Source organism: Pongo abelii, chromosome 3 (assembly GCF_028885655.2).
Source record: "Pongo abelii isolate AG06213 chromosome 3, NHGRI_mPonAbe1-v2.0_pri, whole genome shotgun sequence".
Lineage (NCBI taxonomy): Eukaryota > Metazoa > Chordata > Mammalia > Primates > Hominidae > Pongo > Pongo abelii.
In genome coordinates, this window is record NC_071988.2 from 60,892,902 (window position 1) to 60,919,123 (window position 26,222).

Below are 26,222 nucleotides of genomic sequence, written 5' to 3' on the forward strand. Positions count from 1 at the left end.
ATTCAGAAGAACTACTGTAGCATTATCATTCCAGGGCTGTAGGTGGAAAGATTCCCATTAAAAAGTGTTATATTAGTGAGGAAATCATTGGAACTAACAAATGCCTACATATAAGATTTAGAAATGAATATTAGTATGGAAGACGTGCAGTGAAATACTAATTGCCTGCCATAACAATAAAAAAAGGTTACATTGATTTTTAACAGTCTGAAGGTCCAGTATATATGATATTAAATCCAACTTGCAAGAGTACAACTATCCACTTGACCACACATGCCAGCTGCTACAGTGAGGCTGAGCCATTGTTTCTAGAAAGAAAATGGTTTCTACATGGTAAATAACTTTGCCATCATCCTTTATTTAAGGTACATGGTAGAATAACAGCACATTGCATATTGAGCGAGCATAAAGGAAAGTAATGATGGATACCTAATAAAGCATGTTTTTGTAGGAGAGGAAAAAGGATGTGATTCCCTCTGCACAGAGCAAAGGGTGTGTACCTATATTTTGGAGTAAGAATCTAAGAAAAGGGGAATATGCCAACACTATGAAATATAAGGTTAGCACCAGCAATATGTGAGTTTGCCAGTATGTCTATGTTTCATGTAAAGTAAATTTAGGGAAATAAAAGTGAATATATGTGGCTTTTAAACTGCCAAGTCCCTTCTTTGTATGCACATGTGTATGATGATTAAAAGGCCACTTAAAACTCAGATGTTTTTTAAAGGTAGCAAGGTGAATGCTCAAAATCAGAAATGCTACTGGACATTTGACTCTAAATATGAATTACTCAATTATAGTAAAGAAAAGACTTTCTGCAGGAAGTCCTTATTACAAAGGCTCCAAATCTTGGCTTCCTGTTAATTTTCCCTAAAGACCAAAGGGAATTTTCAAGCGTGATGTCAATAACCTGTTGTTTCTTGTAATAAATGGCTGGCTTGGGGGGTTGTTTTATTATTTTTCCTGTCTCACTGTTGCTTTTTGAGTGAATGAGCCTCCCCTTCGAAGTCTGAAAAACTAGATTACATTAGGATCAGTGTTTCTCACAGTTCTTAACCTTTGGGATCTATCAGAACTGACCTGAAGAGTTTTTGCCAGAACACATATTCCTGGCCAGTCCCCACAGGCTCTGATTGAGTAGGCCCTAGGAGGGAGCCTACACATCATAAGAACTACTGCCCTAGATGGAGATTCTCAGAGACAGAAAATGAACTTGTAGCTCTGATCTAGAATTGTCTTTCTTCACTACATTAAATTAAAATGTTCCCTGGGAGCCAACTGGGCCAAATGCTTCACATGTCCTTAAGGAGGGTATTGGAATAACAGGGCCCCACACTATGAATCCACAGTGCGGTAAAAATGTGAATGGATGTGCCTTCTGGGTTACAGCTTCAGAGTGGGGAAAACTCATGAAAACTAACATGGGCACAGTTGGGAGCCAGAATGTTCCTTGTGATTCCCAATTACTCACTGCATTCAGGAGAATGGGTGTTCCTGCTTTTAGCTAGATATGATCCTTTCACCATTACTGTAGAAAGGATAAACATTCCCAGACATATGGTAGAGTAAATGTTTTGGACAAAGAAAATTAGTGCGCAGAATCAAAAAACCATTACAAAAGGTTGGCAAAAGTACATGTTCTGAATGGTGTGTGGGTGGGTGTGTGTGCAAGGCCATGGAATGGGCATGGCAGGCTCTCACGAGGAGTTCTTAGCTTAGAGATTTTGCTTCATGTGGTCCTGTGGATGGAATTTTCTCTTGAGAACTAGGAGGAGCTCAAGGCACCAGGACCTAGGGTTGTGCAAATCCACTCTTCACAATGAACACCACCAGTTCAGTTTCTAAACATTATTTTGGAGCCTATAAAACATGCTTCTTTTCCCTAGCTTGATTTCTTTACCCCATATAAAAAATAAATAAATAAAAAGGGCAAGAGAGGAGCCAATAACTGGCAGTAGGGATGGGTGAGAGTCACTCTTTACTTAATAATCTGTGGACAGTCGCTCCAAGCCTTTGCTTTCCTTTTGGCCAAAGCCAGCCAGGCTGGTTCTGTTGACACGGGGGCAGCATCCGGGGTGGAAAACCTCTTGGTGACTTCTTTTACCAGCGGCGCTGGGGGAGCCGAGTCAGAGATCTCCACTGGATTTTGTTTTGAAGGAAAAGGAAAAAGTAAGTTCACAGCCACATTACAAATTTTCTTTTTAATTAACAGATAAACTATGTATTTATCATGACAAACTGTATTTGTCATGTACAACATTGTTTTGAAATATGTATACATTGCGAAACAGCTAAATCTAACTAATTAAAATATACAAAACCTCACAGTTACCATTTTTATGGTGAGAGCATTTAAAATCTACTCTCTTAGGTCTCTTGAACTTATTCCTCTTATCTAACTGAAATTTTGTATCCTTTGATGAACATCTCTTCAACACCCCCGACCGCAGCCATATTTTGATTTTTCAGAAGTGTGAGACTGAAAAAAGAAAACCCAGTGAAACACAGAGAGGCAAATTCCTGGACTCCCTCAGTGAGGAGAATGAAGGAAAGCAAGCTATGTGTTTATAACTCTTGCACACAGAATTACAACAACCAACGTAGTCAGTTCTAATTTCAAATAATTTCCAGAAGCCTAATCTATATAAAGAAGCTATGCCTGCATGATAACCAGTCAATTCCATGAAGAAAAAGATCAACCCAGCCGACTGGACCTGTCAAGCTGGTGAGGTTAAAAGCTACCTTCCTGGCCAGGCGTGGTGGATCACGCCTGTAATCTCAGCACTTTGGGAGGTCAAGGAAGGAGGATCACTTGAAGTCAGGAGTTCGAGACCAGCCTGGCCAACATGGTGAAACCCCATCTCTACTAAAAATACAAAAAGTAGCCAGGCTTGTTGGCAGGTGTCTGTAATCCCAGCAACTTGGGAGGCTGAGGCAGGAGAATCACTTGAACCCTGGAGGCAGAGGTTGCTGTGAACCAACATCGCACCACTGCACTCCAGCATGGGTGACAGAGTGAGACTCCGCTTCAAAAAAAAAAAAGCTACCGTCCCCACAAAAGCATCCACTGGGTGCCTCTACCTCTGAGTCTCACCTCTACCTCTGAGTCTCACAGATCCTGCCAGCTCCCATGACCTTCATCCTTGTCTCACAGTTCTTTGCACCATATCACTTTCTTTATTAGACTGTATAGGCTTCTTAATGTGAGAGGGCGCTTGTCTTATCTTTGAGTCATATTTAGTGCCTATGGCAATGGCTTACACATATGCTTCTAGAACTCAGGAAATACTGACTGAGAAGACAAATACTTCAGAATAAAGACTTGCTTTTTAAGCTAGAACCACTCGAGTTGCATTAATCCTTTAGTACTTCTGAGAAATCAGGCAGAGAAAGATTTGACCTCTTTGATTTTGGGGCTTTTACTTTATTTTGAAAGAAACTCATTCTCTTTCTTTTTCTCACTCTTTCTCTTTCTGGTTCTAACAGGTAGAACCCTTAATTCCTATAAGTAAAATCAAATAATATAACGCCTGAGGTTCTTAAGAAATTACACAGCATTCTAAAGTGGTTTTCAAATATAAAGCTTTGGGCCAGGCATGGTGGCTCACGCCTCTAATCCCAGCACTTTGGGAGGCCGAGGTGGGCGGATCACTTGAGGTCAGGAGTTCAAGACTAGCCTGGCCAACATGGTGAAACCCTGTCTCTGCTAAAAATACAAAAATTAGCTGGGTGTGGTGGCGTGTGCCTGTACTCCCAACTACTTGGGAGACTGAGGCAGAAGAATTGCTTGAACCCAGGAGGCAGAGGCTGCAGTGAACCGAGATGGCGCCATCACACTCCAGCATGGGCAACAGAGCAAGATTCTGTCTCCCCCTCAAAATGCCAAACAAAACTAAAAAACAAATATAAAGCTTCTCTCCGTCACCAGTAGTAAATATATCTTTAATAGTAAGACCTCTTAATATCTCTTGACCTCAGGTAGCCAAGGCATAGAAAAGCCTGGGTCTAGAGATTAGACGCCCTTTGGGGAATAGTGGAGCCTAGTGGGGAAAAGAGATGCCCTATTAATCCCTGGTAGGGAGCCTGTTCAGAGTCATCCATCCTTCAAGTGATCGGTAATAAGGAGATAGTTGGATACATTACATCATTTTACGTTTTAACCGAATAAATAATATTTTCTAAATGTGTACATCTCTTACATGTTATGAACATATAAAAACTGCTGTTAATTAACATCAAGGACACTGTGCTGAGAAACTTTACTCTGTAAAGCCACAGCTATCAGAAACCTGCTGCGTGAAATCACATCAGTGAGAACAGACCATCTCACTTTTGCCTGGAGCTTCTAAGCCATGTGTCACCATCACAGAGATGCAGTTTCCATTTCCAGCCCAGGTGTGGAGCTCCGGGTAGTGGTTTTCAGATACAACATTTTACACATTTATCTTTTCTGTTTTTGTTGTTTTTGAGACAGTCTGTCGCTCAGGCAGGAGGGCAGTGGCACGATCTCGGCTCACTGCAACCTCCACTTCCTGGGCTCAAGCAATCTTCCCACCTCAGCCTCCCAAGTAGGTGGGACTACAGGCATGCACCACCACACCTGGCTAATTTTTGTATTTTTAGTAGAGACAGGGTTTCGCCATGTTGCCCAGGCTAATATCGAACTCCTGGGCTCAAGCAATCTGCCTGCCTTGGCCTCCCAAAGTGCTGGGATTACAGGCATGAGCCACCATACCTGGCCCACATTTATCTTTCTTTTCTGTATTTTTAAAATTGATATATATATATCCCATACTTCTATATATTTTGGGGGTACGTGTGGCATTTTAATACATATAAATAATGTGTAATGATCAATCAGGGTAAGTTGGATATCCATGACCTCAAACATTTCAAACATTTAACTTAACTTTGTAGTTTTGAAGGAAACAGGAGCCTGAGCAAATGTTTCAGCTCAGTCTTGATATTATCTCCTTTATGGACACCATGGCTTTGATTTGACTTATTAAAATGCTACTCCATTTAAATTTTACCCAAACTTCAGCCTTTACCCCAAGTCCTACTATAATTTTGTCTTTTCTCTTGTTTAGAAGGTTCTTCTGTCAGAATATAGGCAGAGGGTGCTGGAGATGGCTCGTACTGCCGTGCTCAACGTTCACAAATGTAGTGAGCCAGCTGACATCATATTGGTAGAATAGCTTGGAACTGGCCATGGTGGGATTATTTACACTGAGAAATTGAAGATGCTCCAAACAGAGGTCTCTCTACCCCCTCAAGAGCTGTTAAATATTCACCAACACACCACTGATAGTCTGATAGTGGGTGAGCTCCTGGTGGTCTTTATCAAATGAGCTGAATCAGTGTCAATGTTTATGAATGAGGTTATCAGACAGCCTGTGCTTTGAAATGCCTGAGGTGCTCTGTTAGTCATTACACTGTAGGATATAAAGCACGCTCTACAAAGAGAAACCTGGAACTACAGTTACAAAGCAATGGACCTGCTCTCTACCTGTCACAGACGTAGGAAGAGTGTTGGCCTTTTTCAGCTGTTCTCTGCGCTCAAGCCTGGACACTGCAGTCTCGGGCCTCTTCTCTTCTGGCAGAGCAGTGGACTTGTGCAGGGAACCTGCTCTGCTGACACTGCTGCTTCCAGGCTGCAGGCTGACACTGACCTGCGTGGGCAGAGACAGTCATGGGAAGCATGTTTTCAACCTAAGACATGGAAAGACTGACGCTGCAGGCCTTCGGGGCCTCTGCCTGCCAGCCCCTGACCTCTGCTTCCAACGGTGGGCTGGATTACATGTATGAGCCATGTACGCTCAACCACGGCTTCCGGTGAGGGAGCAGCTCAGAGCCAGTGTGCCTAACAGGGAAAGTTACTTTCCCAGAAGAGCCTCATCAAACTGACTATAACATCTGGCCACAGTTTCCTTGCAAAATGTTTGTGTTTCTCATGTAACTTGTATATCACTGCTGTAAGCATATAATGGATTATGGCAAATCAGGTTAACCTGAGAGCATAAACAAACCAAACCCAGTTTCACATTGAAAACTCTCTTCCCTGGTTTAATGGTGGTCAGTTTATTTACTGCTTGGCCCTCTCTAAGTACTTTCCACCAGCCCAGCTAGCCTTTTGTTTTGTATCCTTGTGACTGAAAAGAGAACCAAGCTCAGTAAAGCAAAATCACAGCTGAAGCCCAGGCTACTCACATTTTCTTTGGAGAGCTTTTCTGCCTGTTTGGCCTCTCTGGCTTGCTTTCTCTCCTCCCGCGTCGCCTGCTGCTCCCGAAACCCCTTTTGCTTTTGCAGTGCTAATGTTATCCACAGCGGCTGAGCAGTTTCCACTTTCTCTGTAAGTTTGGAGCCATCTAAAGAGTGTCTGCTCTGAAGCATCGGCTTCTCTGTGGGGAATAAGACAAAGGCCGGTTTGCAGTGAACTTAACTGCGGACTTATCTCAGTTCCTCACCCCCTAAAACTTGTGACATATTAATAACCGTACGGCATATTCAGCTGGCCCCTTCCTAGCACAAGCTCTGTGCTGATGCCTGAGTGGCTCCACTGGGTGGGAAGGTAACATGTTTGATCACCAGAAAAACAAGGGCATTTGTCTTCCCTAGAAATGGAAGAAGTTACTCTGTTAGAAAAAAACTCAAATAAATCTCCAGGGTCATAAAATCTCAGGCCTCTAGGGGATCCAGATAGGTATTTGGTTCGTTGTTCTTTTTTAAATTCATTCCTTTTTTTTTGACAGAGTTTTGAACTGTCACGCAGGCTGGAGCAGTGGTGCAATCTCGGCACATTGCAACCTCTGCCTCCTGGGTTCAGGCAATTCTCCTGCTTCAGCCTCGCAAGTAGCTAGGACTACAGGCGCCTGCAACCACACCTGGCAAATTGTTGCATTTTTAGTAGAGACGGGTTTTCACCATGTTGGCCAGGCTAGTCTCGAACTCCTGACCTTAAGTGATCCACCTGCCTTGGCCTCCCAAGGTGGTACGATTATAGGTGCGAGCCATTGCACCCGGCCCTAATTCATTGCTTTAAATGAAATTTATTTTTAGCCATGGAACCATTTTCTCCCCTCAAAGAACATACTACGTGGAACTCCAATGTTGGAAAGATGAAAAAGGGGCACCACTCTGCCTAATGGGGCAGCTGAAGAACACCGTGGGAAGCCCATGATTTTGGTCCACTGCACTCATTTAATAGATGTGAGTACTCCAGCCACCAAGTGCCATGCCCATGGGCACTCAGCAGTTAGTACACAGGCTTCTGAAGCTAGAACATAGGCCTTCTGACTTCAGTCTCTGTTTTTCTTGTGGTTGACTGTCTCACCTATGTAATTGGGGGTAAATACCTCACAGGAGGTTGGTGTGACAGGTTGAGTACTAGGCTCTGAAATTGAGCAGACCCAGATTTGATCTTTGATGATCTTACAAAAACTACTTAACTTCTCTAAGCTTTAGTTTTCTAGAAACTAAAGCTTTAGTTTTTCTAGAAAGTGGAGATGATAATGTCTTATTGGGTTGCCATGAAAATTAAAAGAGATCCTGGGAACCAGAACATTTACAACAGTTCTTGGCAAATCCTGGTCACTCTACAAAAGTGAGCTGTTCTTATATGCCTATGAGACAAGAATCTCCTTTTCCCTCAAGTAAAAATTATGCATGTTCAGAGATAATTAGTTATTGAATCTCTTATTATCTCAAAGAAAAGGGGCTCACTATAGTATTGTTTTTGAAATCCAATAGAAGTTTACACTTTGGTAGTCCAGAACCTTACTTCCAGGGCTCGCAGTCAACTGGATTTTATATTGTACTCCAGGATGAAAAGAAAGAGCAATTATGAGAAAATAAATTCAAATTAGAAATTCAAGCAAAAAGGGCAGGGGGCAGATTCTGCTTATTTTTCTATATTATTTAGATCTACAATGCTGTACAAAGAGAATTCATATTTATAATGAGCCTGGGGCACTGCAATATCCCTAAATCATCAAATAACGATTCAGTTATGATCTAACAGAGAAAATAAAACTGACACCTCTTAGAAGTATTTTAAAACAAAATTGAATTTGAAAGAGTTTTTGATTCATCTTTAGTTAACCAGAAAATCAAAAAGAATTCATCACCTCAAACATTCTGCTTTACACTGAAACTTAATGAGTTCCTGTTTTTTACTCCAGGTCCCTGTAACACTTCTTTAGAAAACTTCTAAAAACCAAGTTGCTAAGATCTAAATGATTTCTATAGAAAGCTATTATACCAAAGGGAATTCTGATTCTGGCTAAACACTGAATCTGAACTTGCTTGGGAAGGTCACTAAAACAACCAGCCAGTTTCCTGCCAACAACTTAGACTATTATTTACTGGAAGGGTCAAAATGCCTTTAAGTATTAGTAATGAAATTTATAATTGACTAATTTGAAAAAAGAAATCTCTGGGTAGGAGGAGGAGGGAAGATAGTGGTTGCAGTACTGGAATGGCTGGGTGCAATGTGGATGCAGTGGCCTTGGCGGGTCTCCTTCATCTCAGCATTTTACCCCAATCCCACGTCCACACAAGTGCTTCTCTTGACACTTCTCAAAAATGGGAGAAGAAGAATAAAACCATTTATCCTCCACAACTGCCTGCAGAACCTCAGAGACCAGCAGAAATCTACCAATACCAAAGAAAACTAAAAGACAGCAAAGATAAGATGTTGTATTTGGCAAAATTGGTAGGAGAAATGTCCACTGACCAGGCTTAGCTCAACTGGGATTCAGTGACAAAAAGGGACCCAAATCATTAAAGAGGTTCTCTTAGAAGCACAAGACGTGGCAGTGAAAGACCACAATGTGGAATTCAGATCCGGTTTATATATAAACTGAGTCCACCTCAGGGGGAGGCCAGTGCCTGAAAAGTTTCTGCTACCAAAGTAGAAGTTGCTTTGGGATCATGAAGGTTACTGCCATTATTTTATGAAGCTGGTGGAAGGGCCTCCCCACCTCCATGTGAGGCACCCAAGATGGCGAAGTCACCCATACCAAAGAGTATATATTCAGAAGCTTCAACACTGGACCATCACTCACACTATGATGGGGCTGTGATAACGGAAGATCACTTAGTCTAGGAAAGAACTCCTCCATGTGCCATCATTACCACTGTAGGGAGCGGACAAGTCACTCAACTTTTCAGATACTGCTGTCCATGTCTGTAAGATGGAGCCAAGACTACCTACCTATCCGTGGGCTGAGCACCGAAGGAGACGATGCAAATAACTTTGTAAATGATGAAGCACAAAGGATGACTAGTGTTGAAATCATCCAAACACAGTAAAATCTCTTATTACAGTCAAGGTTTTGAAAGATAGTCAATTGCATCACCTATTTGAGGAGTTCAAAATTCCTAATTAAAAATGTATTTTGCTCCAATATAAACCCATTCTCTCTCATTCTAAACTCAGTGGACAGGCGTATCATAGTCCACCTGAGTTGCCTCCTCAAGTTCTGAGGAGATGAGCAAGGATCACAGGGTTCTAATCACTACTCCCAAAGGGCATTCCTTGGAGAAAGGGATACTAAGCTATTTTTCTGTTCTATCCACCATAAGTATGTTAGAATTTCAGAATGAGATGCTATGTGTAATGAAAGGTTTTTTTTTGTTTTTTTGTTTTTTTTTTGAGATGGAGTCACCCAGGCTGGAGTGCAGTGGCACAATCTCTGCTCACTGCAACCTCTGCATCCCGGGTTCAAGCAATCCTCCTGCCTCAGCCTCCGAGTAGCTGGGATTACAGGTGCCCGCCACCACACCTGGCTAATTTTTGTATTTTTAGTAGAGACAGGGTTTCACCATGTTGGCCAGGCTGGTCTTGAACTCCTTGCCTCAAGTGATCTGCCCGCCTTGGCTTCCCAAACTGCAGGATTATAGGTGTGAGCCACCGTGCCTGGCCTGAAAGTGTTTATAGTACAAGCACACGGGGATTATCATTGCTGTTTTAATCTCACCAGGTAGATTCAGAGTCAACACCCTACAAGCCTACATATTTGTCCTCACTGGCCCCAGCCTTGGGAATGCAGACCTCTTTATAAAGCACTGGTCTCCAAAAAACGTTGTGTATGTCACAGGAAATGTGAAAGGCAATTCACTGGAGTTAAGAAAGAAAGATTAGAATTTCTATTTCTCTATTTTTAAATGTAAGGATAGAAACAAAATCAAGCTTTTTTTTTTCCTTTTTTTGAGACAGGGTCTCACTCTGTCACCCAGGTTGGAGTGCGGTGGTGAGATTGCAGCTCACTGTAGCCTCAACCTACTAGGCTCAAGCAATCCTCCCACCTCAGCCTCCCAAGTAGCTGGGACCACAGGTGTGTATCATGCCCAGCTAATTTTTGTATTTTTTGTAGAGACGGGGTTTCGCCACATTCCCAGGCTGGTCCTGAACTCCTGGTAGGCTCAAGCAATCTGCCCATCTCAGCCTCCCAAAGTGCTGGGATTACAGGTGTGAGCCACCACACCTGGCCAAAATCAAGCTTTTCTAATACTTAGTACCCTGACTGGCAGTGACCCTATAGCCCATATATTCAAACGCCATGTAATAACAAATGGTATGTTTAAAGAATCTCCAGGGAAGGCTATGTGGGGCTGCATGTGGTGGGTGCTTTTTGTTCTCAGTGGTTCTTGAATTTAGCATATGGGAGGTTCTGCAGTTTGGCGAGTTTATATCTCCTTTTAACTAAATGATCCCTTCCACAACAGACAAATGGCATATGGCATAAAGAAAGTCCTGCAGACAATATACTACTAATAATACAAGTATGAGAAAATAACAGAGCTGATGAGCTCTTTGCCTGCTAATTCCGAAGAAATCAGATCCAACAAGAAGTTGGCCAAAGAGAATAAAAAATAGCACCATGATTTGCAATTGCAGATTTAGATCCACTGTTGTTAAGTGTAAGTACAGCTGGTGCTCCAGGGGTTTTAGCTAACAATGATACTACATGTATACAATCAACAAATAAATTGCAGGTCCTTGCCTAACATTTTTATCCTGATGGGGTGTTCAGTCAAACAAATTTGGCCAGTCCTGGCCTACAGCAGCAAGCTGCATAACAAAACCCCAGTGAATGGAGAGAGTGATCCTTGCTTTCAGGCTATTTCTGTATCGAATCAGGAAAAATTCAAATAGCAGAGTGTGACAGCCCAGAATCTGTCCTCACTGGCTCCACTGGGAAGGAAAATAGGGACAGTGATAGATTTGGGGAGAAAATTATAATAATCAAGGGGACAGCCCTAAGAGAAGGAAGTGAGCAGAAGCATGACTTCTTTGGAGAAGGCAAGTGACATAGCAGACGAGGCTGTGAGAGAGACTTTGCAGATACTATGAAAGCCAGTGCCACAAACACTAGTGGCAAAACCAAAAACGGGCCCCTCATCCAGCAGGACAAACAGAAATCATTAGGGAGAAATGGTCTAGAAACTGCTGATCAACATGTCTGTCCAGAAAACCAGGCCAAGCAAGTGGACCATTTAAAAAGTACAAGCTGGGTGCGGTGGCTCACACCTGTAGTCCCACCTACCAGGAGGCTTAGGCAGGAGGGATACATGATCCCAGGAGTTCAAGACCAGCCTGGGCAACATAGCAAGACCCTGTCTCTAGATACTAACAATAATAAACAATAAAATAAAATAAGGATATATGGGGTCTTCTGTAAAGGCAAGTAACCAGACCAACACTCCTCAGGAAACAAATCATTCCTCTGCAAAAACTGCCCCAAATCTAAATACCCGAACAAAGGAGAAAACGATCCCTCCTAAGAAAATCTCAGGGGACAATTTCTCTGGGAAATGTGAGTAACTTTTGGCTTTGACCCATACTTTACCTCCTATACTCTGCATAATAGAAAAGAAAAAGTATTAGATGAAGGTTCTCTGGGGGCACAAAAGCTAATCCAACTGACAGTTTTGTTGGCCCAAACATTTAATCTAAAGAAACATCAGGGTCAGCCAGAGGTAAGGCTTGCTCAAAAATTTCTTTGTAGGAGGGCTCTGCAGTGGTGAGCTGGGCAAGGGTAGGGGGTGGGTGGGGGGATGGAGGGACCCAAGCTGCATTTGCAGAGCATTTTACATAAAATGGAGACAGTCAATTATCTCATAGAGAGGATCCATAGGTCTGATGAAGACACCTAAAGTCCCCTAAACTGCCATCATGGTGCCACTACTGCCCAGAGATACAGTGAAGACACTGGTAGGGGACACTTCAGTATTATCATCATTGCGAGGCCCCCTCAAAATGGTTAATGATATCTTCAGTCATTGGGATTATTTCAATTTCTGTTGCCAACCTTAAAGGCATTCATCTAACTGTTGGCATCTTTTATCGCTTGTGTAAATAAGTATCATAATCAAGAGTGAACTGCAGACACACTGCAGAGTTGGTCAGCATTTCCCAAATTTGAAAGAATGAGAAGTAACAAGCCTTACTATGACTCATGAGTGAGTGTCTTTCGGGACTCCCACACCGGCCTCTAATTAATGAAGGTGTGTCCAACACCAGCTCCACTGGCTACCTCTGGCATTGGGCACTTCTGGTTCTAGCAGTGACGTAGTCAATGAGCTGGACAGAGGCAGACAAGGAGCGCAAAGACCACCTGGTGACCATCAAACAGACCAACCAGAGGCAAAACTCCTTATCTGGGGAATTCAGAATTAAACTTCCCTAGTATCTAACGTAGGCATCTGGTCCCAGGCTTTTCAACTTTTATAACTAGAATTTCTAGACATCTCTGGAATGTCATGGCAAAACTCATTTTGCAACCTTTGCCGACATTAAGGCACCAAAATGTCCACAAATGTAATCAATTATCACGACCTACGTGGCTAATGTGGCCCAAATTACCCTTCCAATTACCCTTAAGCTCTCGACTCAAGGTCCATAAATGCTCCTAAGGAAAATCCACAAGGGCACTCAGTCCTCTCACTGAGGCACCCCACTGTTTTGTTCTGCAGCGTTCTTTCTAATAAAACTTTCCTTTTTCAAATCTGTATTGTTGGTAAATTACTCTCATGAACCTGCGTGTGGGCCTCTTCTTGACGCCCTGGCTCTGACACCTCGGCTGGCAGCAGTTTCCCACCCTGCAGCTACCTACCTTTCCTCCCGGCCTCGGGTGTTTGAGAAGGTTTCTCTTGCTGAGCAGCAGGCAGAGGTGGGGAAGCAGGTTTCCTCTCTGTCGCCTCTTCCTCCTCGTCCCTCTTCCTTTCCTCGGGGCCTGGGGGTGAGGGTGGCCGGCGGTCACTGCTCTCCTGGCCCTCCTTGGACGGCTCACTTGGCTCTGGGTCCGGCCTCCCCGCTCGGCGAGACAGCAGCTCTACCAAGTAGGGCCTGCTCAGTTTGGAAAGTGGGGATGCTGGTGGGGTCTGACTGGTGGGCTTGGGAGCCAGTGCTGGCTTCTGTGCCAGTGGCATTTTGTTTGCTGCCTTGTCGTGCTCCGGAGCCGGGGTCTGGCTGCTGGCCGGTGGGGGCCCAGGGTGGGCCACAGGAACAGAGCGGCTGCTGGAAGGTTCAACGGAGTCCCTTCGGGTGGAAGGGGCTTGCTTCCGCTCTTGGGGGAGGGATGGACCATGCTTGAGGGCCACACCCTCCATCTCTTTCTCTCCACGAGCGCTCCCCGCTGCAGGCGGCCCTGCATCCCCGCTGTCTCCGGTGCTGCTGTGCCTTTTCTTCTTCTTCTGTTCCGCCTGTTGGTCGCAGTTGAAGCGCAAGGAATAGTTGGTCCTTCTCAATTTTATTCCAAACGGTGAGGTTTTTTCCTCCCCACTTTGCGTCACAGGGTCTGGCTTTGCTATCCCGTTTGCAGTCTCGCTGTCCGACGAGGTCGTGAACTCTGTGTGGGCCACCACTTTCTGCGGAGGGTAAGGAAGGCTTGGGACAAGGAAAGACGGGAGGTCTTTGGCAAATTTGCATCCCTCGGTGGTGTCTGCGGGCTCCCGGTGCATCTCCGACTTCTCCGGACCCTTCCCGAGCTCGCGAACACCAGCAGGAGGAGGCTGGGGGGCTGTCTCTTCGCTGGGTCCCAGCATGGGTCTTTTTCGTATGCTTTCAGCTTCCGTGTTCTGTTTGGAGGTCTCCGTGCCACCATCGGAAAATTTCTGCCAGGCAGGCATAATAGAGAACTTTGCATTGACTGGAGGAGTCTTCCGGAGGTTCCCGCGGGAATCACACCGGCCCCTGGGAATGGACTCATCACCGGGCCTCGACTGGTCCCTCTCGCTGCTGCGCGGGTCACTCTCTGCGTTCTTCAGGATTCTGGACCGAATGGAAGCCCATTCTGCGAGTGCGGACGCGCTGCTGGGAGACTCCTGGGGGGGCTTAGCCTTCCCGCTGCCCGCCCGCGCGTCGCCGGGGCCTCGGGGAGGGTTCTCCCCAGCTGGGGTGTCCACGTGCTTCTTCTCCTCCAAGCCCAGGAGGGACTTACACGCGGTGTCCTTGATCTGGCTCAGGTTGACGGCCGGGCCACAGAGCTGCGCGCCTGTGACCAGAATGGCGGTGTGGGGAACGCTCAGGGACGACGGTAGGGCGTGCTGGACTGGGCTGGCTTTGGGGGCCTTTGGTTCCTGGGGGGCAGCGGTGAGCCCCGTGTCCTTTGCGGGCGTCACGGGGCTCAGGTTGACTTTGGGAAAGAGAATCTGCTTCCCCCCGGAGGACACCTGGAACGTGTAGGGCCGGGGCATGGTCTGCCTCTCGTCCACCTCCTGCCACCGCAGCTCCTCCACCTTGCGGCCTTGTTCAAGGGCGGCGGCCTCTTTCCTCTCCACCGGAGGCTGCGCGGCTTCCACGGGCTCCTCTTGTTTCCGGAGAGGCTCCGTGTCCCCTTCTCTCTTTTCCTCGGGCCCAGGACGATCGGCCCCCTGGAAATCCCCGCTCCTTCCCTGCGGCTCTATTCGCCGCTCGGCCTCTGGGCTCTGCTCCTCGCAAATGCTTGGCTCCTCGGAGTGTTCTCTTTGTCTTTCGGGTTTCAGGCGTTCCTGGTCTTCTGGCCTCTCCTCAAAGTCGTTCAGAAGCTCGCTGAGCTGGCCCCTCCCGTCCTCCAGGTGCGCCTGGCCCTCCTCCTCCTCTTCCCCCAGATCCTCCTCCTCCGCGCCCCGCCGGCCCTCCCCAGTCCCAGTCTCCTCCAAAGCCTCGGGCGGCCCCTGCACCTCCGCCTCCTCCTGCTGTTCCAGCTCTTCCCATCCCTCAGCCTCCTCCTCCTCCTGCCTTTTGAGCTCCTCCGCGCATCTTCCTTCCTTCTCCTCCTGCCGCCTCCGTTCCTCCAGCCTGGCGTCCTCCTCCAGCCGCCGCCTCTCCTCCGCCTGGGCCTGGGCCTGCAGACGCCTTCGGTCCTCCTCGGCCTCCAGGCGCTCGCGCTCCTCACGCTCCCACCGCTCGGCGTCCTCCCAACCTGGGGCTTCCAGGCTCCGCCGCTGCTCTTCCAGCGGCGCCCTTTCCGCCTCTAGAGGCGGCTCCTGCCCCTCGCCCTCCTCCTCCAAGAGCTCCTGCCTTCTGTTCTCTTCCCAAAGCCTCCTCTCCAGCGCCTGCAGCCTCTGCTCCTCTAGGCGTCTCTTCTCGGCTGCTTCCGCCTTTTGCCGCTTGCACTTGGCCTCCAATTCTCGCCAGTAGTCTTCTTGGCGTCTTCTCTCTTCCTCGGAATCCAGCAGATTGGGTTCCTCTTCGTGCCCCGTTGGCTTGTCCTCGCCTGGGTGTCCGTTCTGGTCCAGGGAGGGCCGACTCTCAAGGCCGCCTTGCTCATGTTGTGGATCCTAACATTGGAAAGGAAAACACAATTAGCCTTTTGCTTTCTCCACCCACAGTCGTTCCTTTTCCTATTCACAGTGCCAGCGGCCCTCTTAATTTCTCAAGAACACTTGGAAGCAGGTATTCTCAAGTTCAGGGATAGCTAAACTCAGGCATCAGTCACCCTATGCAAGACTCTGTCGTAGGAATGGAGAAAAGGACATGTATTCTGTTTCCGCGCCCCCCTCCCCCCCAGCTCCTTTATTTCTCATTCCCTAATTCCTTTTCTTAATATGAACAAACGAGGAAAACCAATATTCCAGCATTAGATAGATAAGCAAAAAGAGACTTGGACTTCATTAATGTCCCCTGAAGCTTGTGATTTGGAAGCCTGTCCTACCTAGTCAAACTGAGGGAGCATTGGCTAAACCACTTTTCCACTGCAAAGCAAACACAACGGGTCTGGAGCCCCTCAAAAGGCAACCTCTCCCTCTGAGGTCCACCAGCCTCATGCCAGAAAGGGCGAGGAAAGTAAACAGGCCTGTGTATTCCCCAACACCGCCACACACTCAAGTTCCCGATGGGGAGACACTCAGGTCTTTACATGGCTCCACCCCAATGCCAACCCACTTGTAGAATTAGTGCCCAGTAGGCAAGGGCACCTGCCTGGTCAGCCCATGCAGGCTCTACACACCTGGGCAAGGCGCCTGTGCTTCTTTGACACCCTCTGTTTTTTTGGCTTAACAGCCAGCTTGTGCTTGGCGGCACTGTTGTCCAGGCGAGCGATGGCCAGGGGGATGGCATCTAAGTTGACACTTTCGATGGTGCCAGCAGAAGAGAAGTGCCTTTTTGGCCGAGACGGTTTAACGGGAGCAACCTATAGGGGAGATTAAAATAGAAAGTCAGTTGGGATCAGAAGACAACCTGCAGGGAATCGCAGAATGGTAGCACTCGTTCCAGTGCGTGCCTCGCCCACCCTGGCCCAGGGAATGCAGGTGAGCAGAGGGAACTCCTCAGAAAATGAAATGAACACCTGTTTTGGAACCAAAGAACATTGACTATTTGTTCTGCCAGCGTCCACTGGTATTAACTTGTAAAAGTCATATAACTTTTAGGAACTAATTTTCCCACTTTGACTAATATGAGGTTCAGAGTAGCTCCGAGATTAGCAAAACATAGGCAGGAGGCCAAATCCTGCCCACAGCCTGTTTTGGAGAATCAGAGTTTTACTGGGCCACAGCCACACCCATTGTCTTTGGTTGCTTTCTGTGCTATGAAGGAAGAGTGGCACAAAGGAGAGTAACTTGTAGCTTCATGTCACAAAGCCTAAAATAATGAGTAGTTTGCTGACCACTGGACTAGATCACCTCTGTGCTAAGAACTGTTAAACTCTCAGACACTGCATATATGCCTCAGCTGCTACACAGGACTTAGTCCCTTTGAGGCTGGGAGTGTGTCTTTTTTCATCTTTGTATGGGTCCCTTTTACACCCACGTAGCAAACCTCATTTGGTCAGTGCTCAATAAATATTTGTTGAAGGAATAAAGGAAAATAAAGTATAGCATCTATATCTGGAACACGAAATTCCTGATCGACAAAAATGTTTTGGTATGGCTGGGTGCGATGGCTCACACCTGTAATCCCAGCACTTTGGGAGGCTGAGGCGGGCAGATCACTTGAGGCCAAGAATTCGAGACCAGTCTGGCCAACGTGGCAAAACCCCATCTCTACTAAACATTTTAAAAATAAAAATAAATTATTATTATTTTTTTACACCTGTAAAAAAGTACAGGTGGTGCACCACCTGTAATCCCAGCTAGGGAGGCTGATGCATGAGAATTGCTTGAACCCAGAATGTGGAGGTTGCAGTGAGCTGAGATCGCTAGGCTGCACTCTAGCCTAGCCCACAGAGCAAGACTCTGTCACAAAAAAAAAAAAAAAAAAAGTTTTGGTACAATCACTCCAAAGAAGTCTCAGGGTACTGACTGCACTGAGAAGATAAAAGGAAGAGGGACCTGATGAGAAAAATGAGCGGCAAAAATCTGCCACTGGGACAAGTGCGGTCCTTCAAAGGATGAATTGTGGAATGGCCTGCAGCTCTAGAATACAGATGCAATCACTAAAAAAACACAACCTCAGATGAAGGGTAGATTTGGAAAGATCAGAGAGATCGTGACACAGCCCGAACCCAGAGGCCACACTGAATCAGAAGGTAGGACGCCACACCTGTACCTACAGAGAATTCACAGGCTAGTGGCAAGCAAAGGGCTCCTGCTAGAGTGCGGCAGGGGGTACGGCACTATGCCAGCAGCTCCGATGTGGCCAGGGTTTATTTGTTTGTTCCTGCTGTAGGCATGGAGTGGTGAGGTTTAGCAGAAGGGCTTGCTTTTTGCAATTATCTTCTATATGCACAAAAGATGAAAGACCAAGCAGCTAGCTCTAACAGCAAAATGGATGCTCAGTATATATTAATTTATGACAAGAAGCACAGAAAAATCAAAGCTTTGGCCTTCTAGCCTTCATTTATTTATGGTTATCTTTATAATGGACATCAGATTATGAGCTATTGCTGAATTAAACATTTGTTTCCATCCCCTAATAGATGCATGAGAAAAAGGAGTCGGAGCCAAATGTGACACATTGAAGACATAGATAAGCACTTGATGCTGAGATTTAAGTGCTGTGCTTTGTTTCTAGCTATCCCAGCTGGCTTCCTCATTGTCTGGGCGGCAGCACGGTCTTGAGCCATCCCCTTCTTCAGGAGCAGATCCTGCTTCCTATACTGTCTGCCAGGCCTTGGGAGGATGCCTGGCCCCTTGTGCAAATGAAAGGTCCTCAATGGGGCAGATTGGCTCCTACAGAAGAGGTGCCCAGGGAGAAGAGTCCACAGGGTTCTTACACTCCTGCAGGTAAAGTCCCAGGTTTAAAAAAAAGGACACAGAAAAGTTTAAAAAACAACATAAAAGTAGAGAAATGCTAAAGTGCTTTTTTGTTTTGTTTTTGTTTTGCTTCTCTAAATATAAGAGGACTCGTTTCCTTACAGACTGGAGTTCAGGTATTCTGGAATGCCTTTTTCAGTCAATTAACAGGATCTTGAAGTACATGATCCTTTGAGGAAAGCTACCAACTTCTAAGACCCCAAACACAGGCATGCTGGGAGTATGGCTAGTTTTCAGAGCAGAGTTCAGTTCCAGCAGTTGCCCTTGCCATGGAAACAGATGCTCCAACATCTGTCACTAGTGGCATTCTGAAGGAATTTAAATATATGAAGGCAACATTTATGAATGGAAAATGAGGCAGCAGGTTGCAAAAAAAAAAGTGGGGGGGGGAAGATGAAAGTTAAGTAAGGAAAGAAGCTAAATAAATAAGTTCAAATCATATTACCTTCTCTTCCATCTCACTTCCAGCTCCAGGGAGATTCAGAGGACTTAGAGAACTTGGCGTATCACTGGACTGGAACAGTAAGAGAGCATTCAAGTCAAAGGCCTGAACAGGAAGTTCTGGGCAAATAACCAGACACTGTCTGTGCCTGGGTAGGGTCACCCCCTCCTCAACACAGGGGTGCAGCTGGCCTCAGAGAGCCAGCAGGTATCCCAGTGGGAACTATGCTAATATCCAAACTCCACCAGCACTACCTGAGACACAGAGGGTGCACCAGCCTCTCCCCGAGTTCAATGTGTTTCCCACCTGGGTAGTCCCCAGTCTCGGTCCTTTGTGTTTTTCTCCACTGCCTGACAGAATGTGAGTAGCTCAACAGCCATTTTCCCTGGGGTTCAGGGCTGTGTCTCATACATGGCCTCCAACCTCAATGCTTTTGGCCTTGCTGGCTGCCTCTGCCCCTTCTCCAGCCACACCTCCCCCATCTAAGCAATGAGTGAGAAGAAAGAAGGCCTAGCAACTCCACATACAAAGAGCTGGGCTGAGAAGGTGAAAGACCAGGGAGGGGCCAAGAAAACAGCAGAAAGGGAGAAGAAAAAGGCTAAAGATTCATACCCCCATGTCCTAGGTATGCCCAGGAGACCCCCAGAGGTCATTTGTACCTTTCATATGGCCCACTATGCCTCCTATAGTGGTATCTTCTTTGTCTTTTTTTTTGAGACAGGTTCTCACTTTGTCTCCCAGGCTGGAGTACAGCTGTACAATCACAGATCACTGAAGCCTAGAACTCCTGGGCTCAAGCCTCAGCCACTCAGGTAGCTGGGACTAGAGGCATGTGCCACGTCTGGCTAATTTTTTACTTTATATATATATATATATATTTTTTGAGACAAAGTCTCACTCTGTCGCCCAGTCTGGAGTACAGTGGCGTGATCTCAGCTCACTGCAACCTCTGCCTCCTGGCTTCAAGCTATTCTCCAGCCTCAACCTCCTGAGTAGCTGGGATTACAGGCATGCACCACCACATCCGGCTAATTTTTGTATTTTTAGTAGAGATGGGGTTTCACCATATTGGCCAGGCTGATCTCGAACTCCTGACCTCAGGTGATCCGCCCACCTCGGCCTCCCAAAGTGCTGGGATTACAGGCGTGAGCCACCATGCCCAGCCTATTTTATAATTTTTGTAGAGATGAGGTCTCTACAAAATGTTGCCCAGGTTGTTCTCAAACTCCTGGCATCAAGTGATCCTTCCACCTCAGCCTCACGAAGTGCTGGCATTATAGGTATGAGCCATACTGCCTGGCCCCTGCGATACCATCTATCCTGTATTGCCATTTCTTACAAAAGAGTCTTTTCTTCCCTTCCAGAGCAACCATGTCAGCTTGCCCTACCTCCGTCTGTTCTCCACACCACGCTTAGAAGAATCTTCAGAAAATACAAATCAGATTATGTCACTGCTCTGCTTAAAATTACTCAGAGGCTTCCTATTATCTTCCAAATAGAATTTACCCTTTTCCCATGGTCTATACAATCCGGCTTGGCACCTCTCTCTACCCTCCCCTTGCCCCCACCAGGGTCCTGCTACACTCCTCATCCAAATAAGAGACCTCTCCACCACCAAGTTACTCACTTTTCCATTACCCTGTTTTATTTTCTGTGCAGCCAGCATTTTTCTTGATCTGAAGTGATTCTATTTATATATTGGTTGACTTGTTTGTTGTTTGTTACACCTTCTCATTAGGGTGTAAACTACAGAGGTTGGGGGCCCCTTGTAGAATCTTGCTCACCTCTGTAATACCCATATCTGAGACACAGCCTGCTGAACAAACAATCCCCCAGGCCACAGTGCCCAGCACTTATGAGCTCATCAATAACTGTGAGGACATTTGCTTCAGATCTCAGGATACCCCTGCACCAAGGCGATGGCTGTTGCTTCTGCCTAGCACTGGAGAGGTTGGGAAGAGCAATTTTAGACCTGCCGGGAGAGATAGGCCCATCCCTGCTTGACCTACCACACAAAGGGTGTCAATGCATGGGTGCCAGGTGTCACAATGGGCAACAGGGGAGGAATGTCCTTTTTCACATCCCTTCCTCACTTGCCTCTGCAAATCACTCGTCTTTCTCACTACTCTTATGACGCATCAGTTGATAATGCATGATTTCTTCTGAGGCATGCCCATTTTAATAACACCCAACAAAATTCCAGGGGTCTTCGTAGGCAGAGACTAGAGAATGGTTTTTTTTTTTTTTTTTTTTTTAAAGTGAAACCCCAGTGCCTCATCTAGAGAATTCCTGACTCGCTACTGGTTGGACTTTGCTCCTTTTTCCCTAACAGGTCTAAGGGCATCTTTTCTGCTGCTTTGGAAGAACTCTCATTTCAGGATATGCTCAAAGTGTCAAGAGATCAAATTTAGACAGGATGGTGCTGGAATGTGACTTTCTTTCCAGACTAGGTACTCTTCAAGTTGGCCTGTTTGATGTCTTCTGTCTCATGGAGCCCCTACGCATTTCTTTTTTCATTTCCCTTTAAATTAGTCCACTTGGACAAATAATTAGGCAGTACTGCAAAGCAGGCAGTGGCTCAGTCCTAGGGAGACAAAGATGTGTCAGACCCAGTTTGTTCTCAAGGAATCCCATGTTTAGAGATGGAGAGAAAACAGTTACATGGACATAGATAGGGAGAACAGACGTGTAAAAAATGGTGAAGACACACAGCAAAGGCACAAGAAGACAGTACAGCTTGGGGTGAGGCCAGGTACGGCTTCCCAGAAGAGGTAGGCATAAGCCTTGAAGGGTAAGTGAAAGACACTGGGAAGACCGCCTGCAAAGGGCATGTCTCCTCTTCCTCCCCATCCTCTTCACTGGCTACAGGTCAGGACACCTACCAGGAAGTGCCCTCAAGCCTTGAGCTACTCATCAGAAAAGCTCCTCCCTCTAATTCCCCTGCTGCAGACCCCAGGGTTACTGGAGGCCCAATGTCCTGCCCTGGTTTATGAGCAATCAAGTCATTCCCTGGAGGAGACTTACCTTGTTCTCTGCCTCTGAGAGGATGATGTCCTGCTGAGTCACAATTTCCATGGGACTGGTCAGGAACAGATCCTCTTCTAAGCTAGCCTCTCCACTGTTTGCCTTCTTCATGGAAATGGCATTGGGTGGCTGCTGCCCAAACTTGATATTCTTGCCCAACTGTTGCTGGAGAGAAACAGAAGAAAGACATTCTGAAGCAGTGAAGCAGTTCACAACCACCACAACCAGGTTCTCCAGCATATCTAGTGAGCACTGAGGCATACCTTGTGCACGACTGATTTCTAGACTCAACACCATGCCAGGAAACCATGATGCCATCCTGTAATAAGTTAATTTGTTTTCCACTTTCTTTTCTTTTTTTTTTCTTTCCCACCTTCAAGCCATGAGCTTCTTCATCCAGCCACCTCTTTCATGGAGATCCCAACATTTCCCAGTGGGCATGGTGGCCACATTTTCTGAACCAAAAGTTGGGATGTATGTTATGACAAAAATTTTTGATTAACCTATAAATTCATTTATATAAAAAGTCTTTTAAAAGTGCAAAAAAAATTATAGAAAACAGTTACATGAAATGTAGGAACCACTGAGGGAAATCAAGACCCTAAAGGTTGGTGCAACTCTCCAGCCCCTTTGGGACATATTCACTTTGAAGATTTATATTTCTGCAGCCTTCCTCACCAGCCCTTAGCTTGAGACCCCAAACCAGAACATTGCATTCTGCCACACTGGGTCACTGCCAAGGCAAAGAAGGCCCCAGAGCCAGAAAGTCTTTCCATGATCAATACTAAAACCCTACAAAGGATATGAACAATCTGGACGTCCTCTTTGCCTTGCTGTGGCCACCTAACAAAGGAGACAGAGGAACCAAGTGGGAAAAAGCCAGGGAGGGACTGATTACTGGTGAGTGGTGGCTAAAAGGACAGGGAGAAGGGAGGGGAAAATGGGGTAGAAATTAGGAAGATTAAACAGTATTTGCAAGTAGAGGAAGGCCAGATTAGAAAAGCAAAAATGTCTCCAGAAGTTACCCAAAGTCCCCTGGAGGGTAAAATTGCCCCCAGCTGAGAACCACTGCTCTAGACCTAGGTCCTTGGGTTTCATAGTCATTATATTCCTCAAAGAATATATTTTCTGAAATGTTCATCTTTCTCTGTTTGTTTGTTTGTTTGTTTGTTTGAGACAGGGTCTCGCTCTGTTGCCCAGGCTGGAGTGCAGTGGCCCAATTTCGGCTCATTGCAACCTTGAATTCCCAGGTTCAGATGATTCTCCCATGCTCAGGTGATCCTCCCACCTCAGCCTTCCAAGTAGCTGGGACTACAGGCATGCACCACCACAGCCAGCTAACTTTTGTATTTTTTGTAGAGATGGGGTTTCAACAAGTTGTCCAGGCTGGTCTCAAACTCCTGGTCTCAAGCAATCCGCCCACCTCGGCCTCCCAAAGTGCTGGGATTACAGGCATGAGCCACCGCACCTGGCCTGCTATTTATCTCTAATCTGGCTAATATTTAATCCCACAGAGCTGCAAAAAGCCATAGCAATCACCTACTCCAAACCCCTCACTTTGCAAAAAATGTCTGAGGCCCAGTGGAGAGAGGTGACTGGCCCAAGCTTATGGAAAGAATGAGTGGCTCAAAAGGAATCTGAACTCAGGTCTTTTAAAAATAACATTCAGTGTTGTTTTCCTTGTACTCCACCAGTGCTCATAAATTTGACTTTGTACTTCTTTCTTCCAGGGGCAGAAATAAAGAGGCAGAGTATTTCTAATACTTCAATGATGTTCCCTGGCGAAAGAATCCCTTGAGGGAAATGTCTTCTCTCCCTTTGAACTCAGTGGTACCAAATCCACCCACCTTTGCCCAGCTCCCCCTCAGCCTTGCACAGTGGGCAGTGAGACTGCAGAGATATAACAGAGATAAGCCCAAGGGTCCCCTCCACATGCCCCCTGGGGACCCCAGCATGCCAAGTCAGGACCACAGCCAGGCAAGGGCTTGTATGCCTGGCTCTCCCAGCCTCACAGGAAAGGAGCACACATGAAAAGCCAAGTTCAGCAAGGGAAGTACAGCATCAGCAGCCTGGAAGGGTTGTGGGGAGGAGAAGGCTGAAAAGGGTGTCTTCTAAAAACAAGTCCAACAGGAAGTGGCAGGTAGTATCTACTCTAAGCAAATCAATAAACAGGCAAGGTTAGAACAGCCGATGGATGGAGTTAGACAAGAGGACATGGAATAACAAGGTAACAGGCCCATCTCAACCTGCAGCCTCAGGAGAGGGGGTAGGGACCTGTGCAGAAGAGGTGGGAATAGTTCCTGTGTCCGCCCAGCCCAGCTTTCTCTAGGAGTGTTGGCCAAGAACTGGAAACTGTTCTAAATCCCCTTAGACTGAGACATCTGTTGGGAGGGTCTGCTTTTTACCAATGCTGAGATGAGGACATTTCTTGTGCTTACAGTGGAAAGGATAATTCCTTTTTTTTTTTTTTCTGAGACAGGGTCTTATTCTGTCACACAGGCTAGAGTGCAGTGGCATGATCATAGCTCACCGCAGCCTCGATCTCCTGGGCTCAAGTGATCCTCCTGCCTTAGCCTCCCAAGTAGCTAGGACCACATGCATCGACCACCACACCTGGCTAATTTTCAGATTTTTTTGTAGAGACAGGGTCTCACCATGATGCCCAAGCTCGTCTCAAACTGCTGGGCTCAACTGATCCTCCTGCATTAGGCTCCCAAGGTGCTGGGATTACAGGTATGAACCACTGCACCCAGCTGGAAAGGATAATTCTTTAATGAACTTCCAAGGAGGACCTGGCCTAACACTCTAATACCATTTAATTAGGATTTTTGCCATCATCACACACACAAAAAATGAATATACTTAAACTTTACTTCATTTTAAATTTTTTAAATGAAATTTTATTTTTTTAGAGTTGGGGTCTCCTTCTGTTGCCCAGGCTAAAGTGCAGTAGTGCCATCATAGCTCACTGCAGCCTCAGACTCCTGGGCTCAAGGAATTCTCCCACCTCAGCCTCCTAAATAGGTGGGACTACAGGTGCACACCACCATGCCCAACTAATTTTTTAAATTTTTGTAGAGTTGGGTGGGCTCTTGTTATGTTGCTCAGGCTGATCTGGAACTCCTAGACTCAAGCAGTCCTCCTGCCTCAGCCTCCCGAAGTGCTGGCATTACAGGCATGAGCCATCACACCTGTCCTGTTTTACTTCATTAGGGCCCTTTTTATAATACTCATGTTGGCCCATCCTGATGCTTAAGAGACAAAAAAAGAATAAGGCAAAATGTAATCACAGTCTGAATTGAAATAATCTCCAAAGATGGAATGACTATTATATCTACAAATAGAAAAGAGAACATGGAAAGAAAAAAAAAAAAAAGAATAAGAACAGGAAAAAGAAGATGCCTGGTACAAAGCAGAGAAATGAAAAGAGTAATGTTAGGAAGTGAAGTTGAGAATTAAAGAGGCAATTCAAGAGGAAGGGACAGGGAACAGAGAAAATGCATAGGGAAGAAGAGGGAGCAGGGCCCAGGAAGAGCAGACCAGCTGCAGTTACAACAGCTGGGGGATGTTGGCAGGGGAGGGCAGAGGGAGAAGAGGCAGAGGGAGGGAGGGAAGCAGAATGTATCTATCATGTATGTCACAGATATGTTCATCCTGGCAAAATCAGCATCATGCTGTTGCCTTTTAGAATGAAAGTGTGCATCTTAGTAAAGAAGCTGACTTGAAATCCCCCCAGAGAAAACAAACTCAGGCTGGTGGCTGGGGAACTTAGGAAGAGAAACTGAGATGAAAGAGGAGAATGGTGGCCGTGACGAAGAGGAGGACTACAGTTTCTATGTCCAGACGAAGCACTGTCCTCGAAGACATGCCCTACAGCCATCTGGGATGAGACAGTGGACCCAGGCCAGGGCAGGACTCAGGGTCCAAGGCATGGTGCTCAATCCTCAGGTACCCAAGGCCAAGGCCAAGGCCTCGCCCCTACAGGCTCTCCGTGTGGTACCTCCTCTGAATGCTTCCTTCAGCCAACTCAGAGGAGACTGGCTGTTAGGACATTTTGTGTGATTTATTATATCAACAA

At 46.3% G+C, this 26,222-nt stretch overlaps 1 protein-coding gene across 9 annotated transcripts in view; it reads right to left on the reverse strand.

Moving 5' to 3' along the window:
• Positions 1 to 338: 338 nt before the first annotated feature.
• Positions 339 to 26,222, reverse strand: part of CRACD (capping protein inhibiting regulator of actin dynamics) — a 279,184-nt gene continuing 253,300 nt past the window's right edge. For 7 of the 9 annotated variants that reach the window (XM_054553975.2, XM_054553979.1, XM_054553970.2 and 4 more), the window contains 7 exons: positions 22,145 to 22,309; positions 19,124 to 19,192; positions 16,434 to 16,616; positions 13,119 to 15,765; positions 6,211 to 6,401; positions 5,510 to 5,672; positions 339 to 2,139 (listed from right to left, as the gene is read on the reverse strand). In XM_054553975.2, the coding sequence (XP_054409950.1) occupies positions 1,979 to 2,139; positions 5,510 to 5,672; positions 6,211 to 6,401; positions 13,119 to 15,765; positions 16,434 to 16,616; positions 19,124 to 19,192; positions 22,145 to 22,309 (3,579 nt within the window). In that variant the 3' untranslated portion in view covers positions 339 to 1,978. Of the gene's footprint in view, positions 2,140 to 5,509; positions 5,673 to 6,210; positions 6,402 to 13,118; positions 15,766 to 16,433; positions 16,617 to 19,123; positions 19,193 to 20,747; positions 22,120 to 22,144; positions 22,310 to 26,222 lie in introns of those variants that run through there. The other 2 variants (XM_054553978.2, XM_054553980.2) reach the window with 2 other exon arrangements.